The sequence below is a fragment of the Malaya genurostris genome, chromosome 1, assembly GCF_030247185.1.
Source record: "Malaya genurostris strain Urasoe2022 chromosome 1, Malgen_1.1, whole genome shotgun sequence".
Lineage (NCBI taxonomy): Eukaryota > Metazoa > Arthropoda > Insecta > Diptera > Culicidae > Malaya > Malaya genurostris.
Genome location: NC_080570.1, coordinates 20898490 through 20913730, shown reverse-complemented (window position 1 = coordinate 20913730; position 15241 = coordinate 20898490). Strand labels below are relative to the sequence as shown.

At 37.9% G+C, this 15241-nt stretch overlaps 1 protein-coding gene and 1 long non-coding RNA gene across 2 annotated transcripts in view; one reads left to right on the top strand and one right to left on the bottom strand.

Annotated features, from left to right (window-relative positions):
• Positions 1-418: 418 nt before the first annotated feature.
• LOC131434438 (synaptic vesicle glycoprotein 2B-like) overlaps positions 419-15241 on the top strand; it is a 32527-nt gene continuing 17704 nt past the window's right edge. Inside the window, exons 1-4 of the mRNA XM_058601155.1 lie at positions 419-987; positions 2042-2239; positions 9907-10069; positions 10650-10831. Of these exons, the coding sequence (XP_058457138.1) occupies positions 936-987; positions 2042-2239; positions 9907-10069; positions 10650-10831 (595 nt within the window). The 5' untranslated portion in view covers positions 419-935. The remainder of the gene's footprint in view (positions 988-2041; positions 2240-9906; positions 10070-10649; positions 10832-15241) is intronic.
• LOC131434446 (uncharacterized) lies at positions 8510-9382 on the bottom strand. The gene is made up of 3 exons (XR_009230335.1): positions 9141-9382; positions 8638-9088; positions 8510-8576 (listed from the first exon to the last, which is right to left on the bottom strand). It is a non-coding gene; the product is annotated as an uncharacterized LOC131434446 (long non-coding RNA).

Sequence of the window (15241 nt, the reverse complement as noted above, 5' to 3'; positions counted from 1 at the left end):
AATACGATTATCGGAAATAGACAGCAACAGTGTGTTTGTGTAGTCATGAAGTGAATTGGGATAAATGTTCTTGAAGCTTAGAACAATCACTGGTGCAATGTGTTTCATTAGAAATAGATAAATATATCTAATCTAAAATCAATTTAAGTGAATAAGCACCGAACTAAAGCTTACTCAACACATCGCTGCATTGCAACAATCTGACGAAAATAAAAGCACGGTTTACTCATCATCTCAAACGAAACTATTTATTTTTGGTTTTCGAAATGACTGACTTCGTGTATCGAGTGGAAGATAAATCTTTGTTATCAACACGTTGCCTGGCAGCATCAAACTGTTTATCATGTTTACAGCCAAGTGTAAGCCCAAGTCACAACAGTCAACAGTGGCGTTGAGATAGTGAAAGCAGTAGTCGCCACCGCAGTTTGGCTAACTAGACGGAATCACCCAAGTGACAGAGCAGGCTGAGATGGAAATGTTCAGTCCTATTTGTGATGATTCCCAACGACGATGGCAACGACGTCGAAAAAACACAGTCACCAGTGCAAACCGTGACCACGACCACAACACGATAACGAAAATCCTTCTCAGTCAATATTCATTCATGTCAATGTCATCGGAGGAAATACTTGATCTCGCCCCATTTCGCCATTTTACCGTTCGTTGCCGTCGAGCCCACTAGGCAGCAGTAGCAGCAGCAGCCCGCAGTCGTCAATCAGGCGGGTACTCGACCAGTCCGAGTCACAATTTGGCGGGTGTTGAAATGCATCCAAGCAACGGCGGCAGTGTTTAGTGCGTCGAGTGCGCGGGATTCCTGCTGAGCGAGTTTGATTGATTCGGAGTGATCGCGTTTTGTTACCGAGCAACAGTAGGCGACGACGCCTGTGTGATTGAATATTCGGAAAACCCGAAAACAAACCCCGAAGCACGTCAGGATGATGTCGAATGACAAAGACGTCACCAAGGGTGAACAGGGGGAAACTGGCGGTGAGTGGATTTTTTGTGCTAATTTTCAATGTCGTTACCAAGCCAGAATGGTTCATTCAAGAAACACCTAAGCAGCTGTCACAAATCACCGTGAAAAGCGTGTGCCGTCAAGGAAGAGCAAACAAAACTGCTCATCTGCTATCTCTTGGCGGTAATCCGCCAGTAATCGCTGCGTATTTATAGAGAAGCAAATTGCGCTGTGCCAAGTGCGCATAATTAGGCCAGTCATGGAAATTTACGAATTCAACCGAAGAAGAAACGGCCGTTGCCGCTCATTTCGACAGTTTGAGAATAATTAACATTGAGAATGTCACACGAGAAACGTCAACGGAACGGGAAAAGTTTCCGGGCGGATAAGAGTTTTACTTTCCGAAGCAAATGAATCCGACATCTGAGTGTGATATGGAAAGTTTATACAATTGCAAGCCAAACCGAACTTGGCTTGGCTTAACGGTTTAATGACACTTGAGACGTGGCTTTTGACAGCACCATTGCAATAAGTTCGCCGTCTCATTTTCATTATATGCAGAACTAGTTCCATTTCCACCAGAATACACATTCGCCGAAACGTTCCACGGCCCGAAAAGTATGCCGGAAGGTACGGGAGTTTGCACTGAATAAACGCAATATGGTCGTAAAAACTCATTATGCAGAATGTAATCTAATAATCGTGGTTCTCTGCTACGGAGATAGGCTAGGAAATGGAACCATTTTTTTCCGCAGCGTCGATCCCAGATTAAGATTGTTTAAATAAACTCCAGTTGCCAGTCCGAAAGCTATCGATGTGAAACTAACTTTTTTTTGTATACCTTAAACTTTCGACCCGAATTTCGAAAAACAGATGATCTAACGCATCCGGTACCGGATATTTCACACAACAAACAAAGACGAAGAAAATCCCATCCCATCCCATCCATAGAGAAAAAAAAAGTTTTCCCGCATAATACCGCCCGATAATTTGCATAACAAGACCCCTTCAACCGGGGAATGCACAGCAACAAGTTACAGCTATTTTTAATACTTTTCCGGTGTTTTGCTTTTCTTTTTCGTCCAGCACCAGCGGACTTCGAAACGGCCATCGGGGCCACCGGATACGGACGGTTTAACGTGCTGCTGCTGCTGGTGGCGATGCCGTGCTGCATCGGGACCGTGTTCGAGACGACCACCATGTCGTACGTGCTGCCGAGTGCCGAATGTGATCTGAATCTGTCGCTGGTCGACAAGGGACTCATGAATGCCGTCTGTTATGCTGGTAAGTAGTACCTTTCATCCTATTTGCCAGGACATTCGATAGGTTGAAAATGGTAGCTGAACCAACTTCCTGTTGTTTTGCTTTTTGTCCAGCTGGTTCTCATTGAAACTGATGATGTTCGTAATTAAATGTAATTGTGTTAAGCACATTGTGAACCTGTCGGCACTTTTGCAATCTGTGGACTGTGAACATCTGAACGAGGTCCGTGTTTTATCGCAGTTCGCTTCCACTAACCTCACTCCATTTTCGATTATCTCATTCTGCTGCTATTCACCGGGTAGGGATATTCAAATTTTTTGTTTTGACAAACTTTTCTGTGAATCTGTGAAACACAGATTAATTTGTAAACCTGGCATCTCTGGTAACGATCAGATGCTTGTTGGTTTGCTCCAAATGATGATTGAACTGAAACTGACAGTGAACTTAGTTCTTCGAGGGATTCTATTCAAATGATAGCTTGAGTTTATCTTTGGCCTGAAGTTCAATTTAGGTTCTGGTCCAATCTCGGATTTGCATTTTCACTCTGTCTAGTTATCGTCGACTAGTGATAATGTGTAAAACAAGTATATCGATCAATGGGATTCGTTCCGTTGAATTGAAATTCGACTTGTTTTGCAGATTAATCTTTCAGTATTCATAGATTTCATGTGTTTTCAGTAAATGTTTGTTACACAAAACATTTGCCGGTTCAGCTTGGTACTAGAGTACCTCAAAACGCAGAAAAACAATTAATTCTTCTGTGGGCATATTGCGTCATCCTGCTGTTGGTCATTTCCATTGGAGGAAAAGACAACGAAAAGTGGACAACGATGGGAAACATTATAAAAAAATCAGCCGTTCTAATGGCTCTAAATGTTATCTAAAGAACTATGAGAAGGATTGCTTCTTTGCAAATAGAAGGTGAACATTCAGAAACCATTCTGCACTTTTCGCAGTGCGAAATTCGCACCAAACGAGAGCAAATAAAGCTCTAGTATTTAGCTGCATCGGATTTAAGAAAAATGTTCCGTACAGTGTTCAAAATCATAGAGAATTCCATAATTTGGTCCTTCTGAATGCCAGAAACGAATCCCGTAGAGCATTTTGATAGTTTCTTTCAATTAAATATGCGGATCTGAAATAAAATAATCGACATCAAAGTTCAATTTGTGTGGCCGTTAGGACCGCCCATTTATGAAAAAAAATACAAACGAAATCACGTAAAAAGAAAGCTCTTAACTAAAATTCATTCAGCTTAAAATCAATTCAGTTTAAAATGTAAATGTTATCTAAAGAACTATTAAGATTACTTCTTTGCAGGTAAGATAAAAATCATCAGTTTAGTGCAAATCTAGAATAACTTAGATGCCAAATGTCTTAGAAATGCATAAAACGTCCAGATTTAGTAAAATCTAACAAAATTGAAAAAATCGACTTCAGGAATTTAAGAAATCCGCGAAAAAAATTATGCCGAATGTCTTAGAAATGCATAAAACGTCCAGATCTAGTGAAATATATAAAAAAAATGAAAAAATCGTCTTCAGAGAATTTGAGAATTAAGAAATTCGAGAGAGAATTTGAGAATTAGAATTAGAGAATTTGAGAATTAAGAAATCCGCGTAGAAAAAAAGCGCAAAATGGAAAACAAATTTAGATGCCAAATGTCTTAGGAATGCATGAAACGTCCAGATCAAGGGAAATCCGAAAAAAAAAATTGTTTTAAAAAAAAGACCCCAGTGTACAGAATTTGAATAGTTTCTTTTACTCAAACATAGAGATGTATTAAATATTGAAATATATGAACGATTGTATGACTTGAGTTGCGATTATATTAAAGTAATGATTTCTTCTAGGCTCAAACCTACAAATGACCTCGACTGACGCCCTTCTTCCTCTGGAATACAGACGTAATCATCCATAACAAAATAGCCCTTCTCAGGACTTCAAAGCCACTAGCGGTACTTTTCAGGACCCCAAAAGTAACGTAAAAGACTTATTTAGAAAATCTGGATTAAACTGTCGCTCTAATTCTTAGAATACAAACGCAATCTTCCGAAATCAGATGCAACTTTTCAGAACTTCAAAATCACTAACGGTTTTTTCAGGACCCCAAAAGTCACGTAAAAAACTTATTCAGAAAATTGTCTTAAACTGTCGCTCTATTTCTTAGAATTCAATCTCAATCTTCCGAAACCAAATGGTCCTTTTCAGGACTACAACATCTTAAATGGTATCAAATCTATACACATCTCGAATGCAGTCCTACGTCAATCTCGCGGCTACACTGATAAAAATTTGCACGATCGATTCATATGTAAACACCACTTCAATATAATATGCTTTTTCATATCAATACATAACCATAGCGATTAGTTTCAAGATTTCAAGTGCAAATTCACTAAGATGCGAGATTAGATTATTTTTCATTTAGCTTTGATGTGTTATTCCTTTGGATGTGATGTGTTTTGCTATTGAATCGAACTGCATGTGTTAAACACTTCATTTTCTAGTGGAAATGAGTACAGCACAAATGTATGTGCAAAACACTTGAATCGATTAACTGTGTTTCAATTGAAATCTATGTGGAAAACCATGTGACATTAACATGAAATGCATATAGAATCTATAGGTAACGATATACCTGATCGTTTTTTAGTGCATTTCGTATAAATGTAGCATGATTTCCACTAAATATCAACAGTTTTTATGCTTATTTTATGAGTTAAGTGTATATTTTCATGAATTTCATGTGTTCTACAAGCAGTGATAGATCGAATGCTTTGCACATGATGCTAGCGTGCAAATTATTTTCAGTGTATATCTTTGACATTACCTACTCCAAGTTTTTCCCTCTGCCAATTTTTTGTTCCACCGCCCCCTGGAAAGAATCGATACGGGTTTATTAATATTTGAAGTGAAACAGCAAGCGCCCTATTGCTACGATGGCAATGCACCGTAACGATGACAATGTTTGTTTACGTATGAAATAACAAAGCAACAATTTCCTAAATAGCAATCCAGGCACTTCCGGTTAAAACTATCAACGAGTGGGCACGTTGAATCGTATTAGAAAATTTAAGTATTTCGCGAGAAAGCAAGAATTTAATTCGTACTTAGGCGACTCGACGTTGCCACATAGCAAGGTTCCCATTTGTAGTAAAAAGAAAGTTAACTGGCGATATAGCCTAAGTTTCTGTGCCATCAATCGGCGTCATCTCAAGTAAAGTGACGCCAAATAGTGGAAAAAAGAAAAAAGGAAACAACCAGCAACTCGTTAAAAATAATTTAGTATTGTTTAGCTCATCCCATGTTTTATAATTATTCAACTTGTTTGAAGTTCAGTGCGGTAAAATATTCCATTATTCCGCTCGAGAAAGAAATTCTAATCTGAACAGAGGTGGATCGGTGTTACGATACAGCGGTGAAATCAATTTGACTATAGGGACCGTGCACGATAACAAGTAGCGCCATTAGTGGCGAATAGGCGAAAAAACTCTACCATAGCTTTACACTGTTACCATATGTTCACGCTGAATAAAATAGTCAAAAACCTGTTTTAATACAACATAGTGGTGTAATGATCCTTTTCTCACATCAATCATATTCTCATATATTATACTGTGGTATACTATTAAAAATATTTCTCTCCGATTCTTAAAATAAACCAAAGAGATTGTTTGTGCATTAACTAGTATAACCTACAGAATGAAACAGTTCTCTGACATCGATGAGAAAACGAAGGGAGTTCCACTATTGTAGGTATTTCGGGCACTAGAACCCGAGAACATATAATCGAAGTTGGTTCGTATGGCCATCAACTAACATGATTTTAATTGCAACCGAAAAATATGCTTAATTTTCGGTAGGAGCATAAGATCATTCATTTGAACCTAAGATTAGGAATACCGGACTAAGTGTAAAAGTAAGTGAGATCCTTTTTTGAGTGTATGACTATTATCTGCCGTCGTTTTTCGAAAACCGGGAATACTTTCGAGACCAATTTATAAAACTTTTTACTTTTTTCGTTTCGACTCTTCAAGTGACGTACACAATTTTTAACACACTTTGCCCTATCATTCCGGAACCGAAAGTCGGATCCGGATGAAATCCAAGAATTCCGTGTAGAACCTTTCATTTGAATCTATGTTGGTGAACATCCATTAAGTCATTTTCGAGAAACACACACAATATATGGCATATGGCACTTGGTCAATTTTTACAAGTCGATTTTCAAGTGATTGTATAACCTTTCTATATGAGAAAGGCAAAACAGTTCAGCGTTTCAATAAAATGATTAGTTGTTGTTAGCTTCGTGACTCGTATTTTCAATATACGTCAAACTGGCTATTGCTGAGATTGCTAGCATTTTTACGCTTACAATTTATTTTCTTGCTATGTACCATCCTGTGAATTATTTGAACTTTTAGTTAAAATTTGACGGTCGGGCAGTTATTTTTTATCGAGTAGCTAAATTTATCTAAAACTGTGACCCATTTCAAAGTTTGACGGATGGAAAATTATTTGAGTCTTTTTTGCTCTGAAAATAAAGTAATAGCAAGTGGTGTAATGATTGCAATTCAGCGAAAGTAAGAACAACTTCGAGATAAACGTACTTCATTTAAAAAATATTTAAACTTTTTATTGGGGTTATTTTCTTTGAGTGAAAGTATAAAAAGAAATTACACAGAAGCAATTTTTACTAATGGTCTGAAATTAGAATGTTTTAGTAAGATATTTTTCAGTGTTTCCGGTCAAGTCGATTGAAAAATCATTTAATGTGCTGAGAATATCGTTCGAGTGTTTGAATCTGAGTGAATATGACAAATATTAAACACAAATCCAACTGCAATTACAGAAAATGACGTGGCCGTATTTAGATACAGAATGAATAATTCGATTCAAAATTTAATAGTCAGTCGATGTTGCACAATCGTTCGCACCACACGCGAATAATTCCATAGGGTTCGGAAAAAAATCCGCAGAGAAAATACGCTAAAAAGTATTTTCAAACTCAGTTTACAAGTTTTGCTATGGTCGCATTATTTTATCCACTCGCCGCCTCGTGCGCTGTCGTCGCCGGCCACTAAACCACGCCCTCGTGCACGATCCCTATAGTTGAAAATTGCCTATTGACATTGACCTGTGCCGCCAGCGATCCACCAGATAGTTGTAGTGTCATTTCTATAGATTGACATTTTCCCCGGAAAGTCCAGCGGTGTAAAGCAGGGAAAAAGACCTTTTTCTGGTAGCCAGGCAAACAGTGCTCGTAGTTTTCCTTTTAAAAATACCAATTTCCGTATAGATGTTCGTAGAAATATTTTTATTTCCGTAGATTTTATCTACGGATCCGTACATCCGTAGTAAAATCTCCGAGTCCATAGATCTACGGAGATTTCCGTAGATCTGACATCGCTGTGTGCCGCAGAGATGCCTAATGAAAATGTTAGATATCTTCAGACAGGGTTGAGAAAGTCTGTAAACTCGAAAAAAAGGCTGCGTATTTCAAGTTTCAATAATGAGTCTGCGAAAAATGTTATTTTCAAAAGTCTGCCTCTAAAACATGTTTGCAGCTTATTTTCGAAAACTGCAAATTATCAGACAAATCAGGCATCTTTGCTGTGCCGTCTCAAATGAGGTGCAGCGACTTTCAGACAAAACGAGGAAGAAAATATGTGTGGTCACCATAGTATTTTTACAAACGCTTACAAATGTTTCACGATGCCAACTAACGTGCAGTGCATCATTACTGAGCTCCCTGGTTTACTGGTTACTGATCCAACCGACGACCCAACCGACGACACGACCTGCCACTCGTCTATCTAAACTGTATCGCAAATCTAACTACCCCTCAGTAACTGGTAATGTCAAAACGGAATCGCTTGAAAAAATGTTGAAACTGGCAACACAAGTTGGTAAATTATTGATTTTGAAAAACAGTTACCAGTATCCTTGGAAACCACATATGGAATGTAAATATAAACAAGAGATTCTCACTTAAAACGGAACCGTTGAGTGTAGTTGGCCCGCTGGTAGGTATTAAATTTATTCTTTCAGAATAAATTCTGCCATAGTGATTGCGTCGTATGCCGCTTTGAAGTCAATGGCGCGACACTTTTGGAGTACTTGTCTCATAACGAATATGTAATTCGTAGTGGCGTACCGTACCGGCAACGCAAATTATTCACCACCAAAAAATTGATTTCGGTTGTTTAAGGCAATAAAAAACTTATCGTGTGTTATCTTCAGAGGGAATATATTCATCTAACTAAGCATTTATCACTTTCATAACGTTCCCAGAAATACTTACATTCCTTGTTTAAAGTTTCAACTTTTTATGTCGTCTATTTTGAAGTCCAGCCTTAAGATTTAATAAAAATGTATCTGTACTAGAACATTTTTGCGTTGGGGATCTGAATTACCTGTAAAACGCAACGAATTGTCCGGACTTCGCTACCCGCATAGCGTTTTGGCTACCTGGGCAGCCATGGCCACCAGACGGCTACCAAAATTGATTCAGTGACGGTTGTCAAATCCTATTTGAAAAAACAATGTCGCCTGTATCTAAGTTAGCCGAGCGTTTTCATCTTCTCACCTTCGCTGAAAGTGTCAAAGATTTCAATGTGGAAAAATCCTGGTGGATACGGTTGTATCGTTTGAGTTGTATAACTGCCAGCGGTGAGGCAGTCGGTCACCAGAATGTCTGCCAGCTATATTTTTCCAGCTGGCAGCGTTTAGTCAGCCGTCTGGCAGCCATGCGTATGCGGGTAGGTGTCAGCCGATTGAATGTAGACTTTTTGACAAATCGCTCCAGAGAACTTCACTAGTAATGATACTAACCAATCCATCATGATATCTTTTTCTGAGATCGAACTAAAAAACACAAAGCGTTTAGAAATCCATTTATACGAAGATAACCACTCACCAAGCATCGGCGTTTGACAAACTTTATATACAATTCAGCCCTCGAATGAATTATTTTTTTTGCAGTTTTTTGTAAATGATTTTGAATAATCATGAAATGTGGAATTTTTCCACAACTGTTTCAAACTGTTTGTTTATTTATTCGGGTGCTCCTTGGTAACTAGCTCATAGCAACTTAAACAGTGTTGCTCGAGAAGAATATTTTTATCATTATCAAGGGGTCGCTATATTTGTGGTAACTGGTGGTTAATCGCTAACAGACACGTTTTATTTCGATTTTTCTTCGGAGTGCCTGGTCGTGTCGTCGACCCAACCGTTGCATAGGACTTTGTAATCGTGAGTTTATCTTCGAGTTTACTTCGACGCGTAGTGTGATTCTTCCGCTCACGTAAGCGTCGGAAATTATTAGAAGTTGATCACATTGAATTTTCAAAGACGGGTACTCAAAACTGTTTTCTTCCTTCCGGTTTTTATCAGTAGACAACTTTTTTCAAATCTCAAAGCTTACCGCTGACTATAGACTGTTAGATTCAGTCCAGAACTGACCACCGAGGGCGCTATTGCAATATTGAATCTTTCATCAGATTGACCACATTTACCACGTTTTCGAGTGCCATGGTGAGGCAAAATCCGCATGTCACCGCGTGGAACTGCTTCTGGAAACCGAAACCAACTGCGCTCTCCCTCCGGCTTGCCTCGCACAACCAGTGTGTAAATAAGTGTACTAAATTTTGTTTTTATCTTCTTTTTTTTTACTCCCCACCCAGGAATGATATCATCCGCATTTTTCTGGGGCTTCCTGTCGGATACATACGGCCGAAAGCGACTGCTGGTGTACGGCTACTTCCTCGATGCAGCCTTCAACGTGTTGTGCGCCATCAGCCAGAACGTAGTGGCAATTATGATTTTCAAATTTATGGGTGGCTTTATGTAAGTACATATATCTCTGCAAGAGAGAGAGAGAGAGAGAGAGAAAAATAAAAAAATACAAAAAGGAGTCAAGCGGTGACCGAGTCCGAGTCCGTTGATTTTGGTGGCCCACATGTGGTGTTACTGTTTCCGGTTACTGCCGTGATCTCTAGTGGGTTTGTTTTTTTTTCTTCACTTGCTTCAATAAAGATTTTTCCTTTGGATTTACTCTACCCGGTAGTGATTTCCACCGGACTCAAAAATTGAATGACAATCGCTGTTGGCCCAATTTGCCATCAGTTAGAGTCGTGGAGCAAAAATCGATCTTCGGAGGATTATATCCAGCTATTTGAAATTCCGTCCCCAGTATGGAATGGCATATTTCTTTGTTTCGTCGTATCGACCGCAGGCATCTGGCATGCAGTCGTCCGAAATATCCCAAACCCCGAAGTATTTTCATTTATTTATTCGTCAAATCGGGCTAGACGTGACTGACGTAATACGGATTTTTTGGACTTTCATCATTCTTCATTGCCTTTCATTCATCCCATCAACCCGCTCTGATTCACATTCCATCCTTCTTCTCTTCTCGTTTTGACAGCATATGCGGGCCATTCGCGGTTCTGATGGCCTACCTGTCGGAATTTCACAGTCTGCAGCATCGATCCCGGGTGATGATACTGATTGGAATATTCTACAGCATCGGTAACATGCTGCTGCCGTCCCTGGCTTGGGCAATCATTCCGCAGCAGTGGGACTTTCGATTACTGGGTGACAGTTTCGGTGAGTTGCTATTTTGACTATCACACGAGCTGCTATAATCCTATTAAGATAGACGAGATCTCTCTCTCTCTAGGTGAAATAGTATAGTGTCAGCAAGTGTGCAAGAAGTCGTCATCGTCGTTATCATCATTCACGCTCGTGCTCGGGTTTGGGTGGGGTAGAATTGACACCAACGCTGGAAATCCAATAACCAACCTGTGATCGATGATAATTGGAATCATACCTCGTTTGATCGAATTCTGGGAAAAATTTCGCACTTTTGCAATATCAGTTTTTCTAGAAAGTTACAATTACTCTTTTGATTCATGTTGATTCTTCTCGGTCAGCGGACAAATTCTTAGTTTTGAATATTTTCTCATCGATTGAATGGAAATGCTATTTACTTGTACCGAATAACATATTTACAGTTGGCTCCTGAAAGCTGTTTCAGTGAATTAGGTTTTACACAAACATGACATAACCACAGACTAACAGACATGACAGTATGAATAAATTCTTATAAAAATAATTTTTCGTGATGCACTAGTTCCACCTATATTGTACTGCGCGAACTATTTACTATCTGTACACCCCTTGTGTTATGTAAAAGTTTTTTTTTACTAGTTGGTTTCCCCTCGTTTGTCAACACCGATCAGCTGCTTGCAGGGATGCCTGATTTCATAAAAATATTTGAAAATGAATCGTCACAATAAATTATTGGATTACGTTGATAATATATTTAATTTTTTCGCGATGTTGAAAGGAGGTTTGTTTGACTCAACGTTGTTCATCTAGACTATTTTTTATTGTGTTGGTAGTTTTCACCCGAAATTAAGTGGCGGCAGACCAGAAACAAGTAAATATTGTAATCTGTATCCTGCATAGAATTCGCATGGACGTATACAAATCAATACATTACAGGTAATTCTGTATGAATGGCAACTCTGTTGGTAAATGAAAAAAATAAACACAGTCCAGATGACAGACAGGATGTTTTTGATAGGGTAACGTGGCGCTATCATGACACATGTGAGTACTGTCCCAACTAAAGGAATGTTCGAAATGACCGTTAAAATGATTGAAGAATCTTATTTGAGTGTCCTGTCTGTTAGTCTGTGACAAAACCTCACCCAATGAACAATGAATGATTGCTCCTTCATGCTGGAAACGCAGACAAGGCAATCTTTGTATTCCTTTTCACTTTAATTTGCAGTCGCAATACAAAACAAACCACCGGCAGCTGTCAAAGATGAGCTTGATTCATCGGCAGTTCATTTGTGTCGCCATCGTGTGAAACCTAATAATAAAAGGTACTTTCAAAGACAAACTCAAGATAGAGTAGTCTGCGATTTCTTGTGTATCATTTGAATAGGACTCCTCGATGAGCTCGGTTCACTGTCAGTTTCAGTCTTTTGAAGCAAAACAACAAGCGTCTAATCGCTAGACGCGGCGTAACTATGACAATGATTGTTTATGTTTGAACAAAATATCAAGTTACAGTATGAACGGTATTGAGCCATTTTACTTCATATTCAGTGATTCTTAAAATACACGGAACGACCGAAATTAGCTCTGCGCCTAATTCATATTACTGTTTTTGAATTAGTTGATTTTAACAACAAAATTTCCAAAATAACTATAAAATTAGTTAAAATTGAGAATTGCTGAAAAAACTCTTATTTTTAAGAATGTGTTTAGTTGGCGAATATTCTGGACACAAACCAGCGATATTTCAATCCAACACGAAATTCTCATTGACAACTAATTTCGTTTTTAAAATCAGAAAATTTGTTTCTATTTATCTATCACCGTCATTACTGAAGGACAGCACAAAAAAAAACAAAAATGAAATTGGTTTTATTAGCCAAAAACTCATAAGAAGTGTCAAAGCAAAACAATCAATTAAAAAGCTAAAAGGAACAGTCTTGTTGAAACTGTTTGCAAATTGTTTAGTTGTTTTTCGCTTGTGTTACGATATATACATTTCTAAACCGATATGTAAAAATGTCGTAAACTGTTAGTAAAAATTTATTTATTCAGAATTTGTGCGCATTTGAAGCAATTGTGGGTAGTAAAGTTTTTACGCGGAACAGTGAAGTGAGTTTCGAATATTGCACTCTAATTGTACACATCAAATGATGTTCTTTGTATCTTCTAACATTCCGGGCTACGCCGTCCGGTGTGCTTCTTGTATTCGGTTTTTGTTTTCCGAGTGCTCAAAGTTTTCAGTGAGAGAGTCTATTTCGCGAAGTCGAATAAAGAAAACAGCGATTGAGAAGAAAAATTTTCAAAAAGAAGTTTATGTTTCGTGTATGTCTTTTTCTCCAATGCAACATCGTATTTATACCGGCCAATATAGAAAAAAACAACCGCGACTGAAATTTTTTTCGGTAGTAGTGTGCCATCTAGTGGCTAGTAGTCATTACGGTGTTAACATTTTTTTTTCGGTGACAGAGCGCCATATAGCCGCAAATTGCAGAAGCCAATTCTACCATTCATGTTGGTTGAAAATAACGTTTTATTTCTCCAATTCAACTAAAAAATTAGTTCAATGGAAATGAAGTGTGCCTTAGCTAAGAAATGACAGCACGTTTAATTGGTGAATTCAACTAAAAAATAGTCATTTCAACAAATATTTTATTATTATTATTAAAGGACTTAGAATTAAAAAATCTAAAATAGCAAAAGTAAGATTTTTTTTAGTTGTCTCAAAAAATAACTAACTAAAATCAGAAAATCAACTAGTTTTTTCGCCAAAATGCTGATTTAGGTCTTTCCGTGTAAGAAAGTAAATTTATTTAGTTTGTTGTTGCCTCATCCCATGAAGCATTAGAGTTCTTTGGTACTTTGTTTATCTGTAACAGACCTTATCTAAATATACCACATACCAACCAATAATTTTAATTACCTACTTAAAACTCTACAAAAAGAGTTGGATTCCTAGGAATTGATGAATTCGGTAATGTATTTGCGGTGTGCTCTCTTCAATTTGCACAAAACCGCTGCTCGTTTATTTGCCCACCGGGGAAATGTGTTCCCCCTCGATATGACGAGTAAACATTAATCAAGCGAAGGTTTCTGTCCGAATCGTCTAGTAGAGGCGGTTGGTTGGTCAGTTGACGCATTCCGCTGAAGTGATTTGTTCCTGAAGGATGAGATTCACCAAAACTGTGATCGACTTTCTACGAAACGGAAAACTTGTCATCTAATCTAATGCTCAGTTTGAATACCGAATACTCAAACTTAAGATAGAGTGGTATGCGATTTGTAATGTATCATGTTGGGTCAGTAGTCGTGAACCAGTAGGCTTAGTAATAAGGTAAGTTTATTGACCCTTCGTTAATAAGCGTCGACTAGCTCTGGCAAAATGCGCCACGGAAACAATAAAAGTTAGAAAAGAAGCAAATATATGTTTACCTTCAGCACATAAGGATTTCATTCTTCAATTGATTTTAATGCTTCGTGGAATGATACAATAACAAACTAAATAAGTTCTAAACGATAAGTCTAAGTAATTTGAACTTTCTTATTTTCAGAATCACTGAATCAGCAAAATCGTTCAATATAGTTCGTACTGTAACTTGATATTTTTTGTCGTGAATACGACTTACTTTACTATGAAGCCTTTTCAAAATGTACCCTCTGAGAGAGTGATAAGTTTTTTATCGTACATATCTCCTATTGTATCTAATGAATCAACATAATTTTTGCTACATGCCATCGGAAATATGATCACAATTTTATGATAAAATTTTCAGTTATGTGACATAATCTCAAATAGTTCAAATTAAACTTTTCTGAAATGTTTGGTATAAACGAGTATCAAAAAGGATTTTTAAAGATCATAGCTCAGTGATCTGTGAAAACCTCTAATTAACTACCAATAGAATCGAAAGTTTTCAACTTAAACGTGTACAGCATTGAAGTATTTCAATAGTACACTATTGAAAAACCTGTCTCACTTGACTCATGTCAACACCAGCCAATCAGAACGCGTTCTGAGGAAGAGAACAAAATATCTGCTGCTGTACAACAAATCGTTCTAGAAAAATGTTCCGAGCAGTGCTTAATATCGTAGTCAGTTCCACAATTTGGTCCTTCTGAAAGGCAGGAATGAATCCCGTACAGCATCCTGATAGTTTTTCTTTCAATGAAATGAAAATCCGAAATGAAATAATCGACATTAAAATTCTGTATGCGGCTATTTTATAGCCGTTAGGACCGCCCATTAGTGAAAAAGCTATAAACGAAATCACGTAAAAAGAAACCTCTTAACGAAAATTGGATCAGTTTGGATTCTATTGCCCCTGCGAGCAGATGTATTGTGTGTCGTTTGCAAAGCTAGTTTCGCTTCCGACAAAAGCGATTACGTCACAGCTGTCAGTCGTTTGCATTGGTGAAAAAAATACAAGGATCAGCCCCATGTGGTTG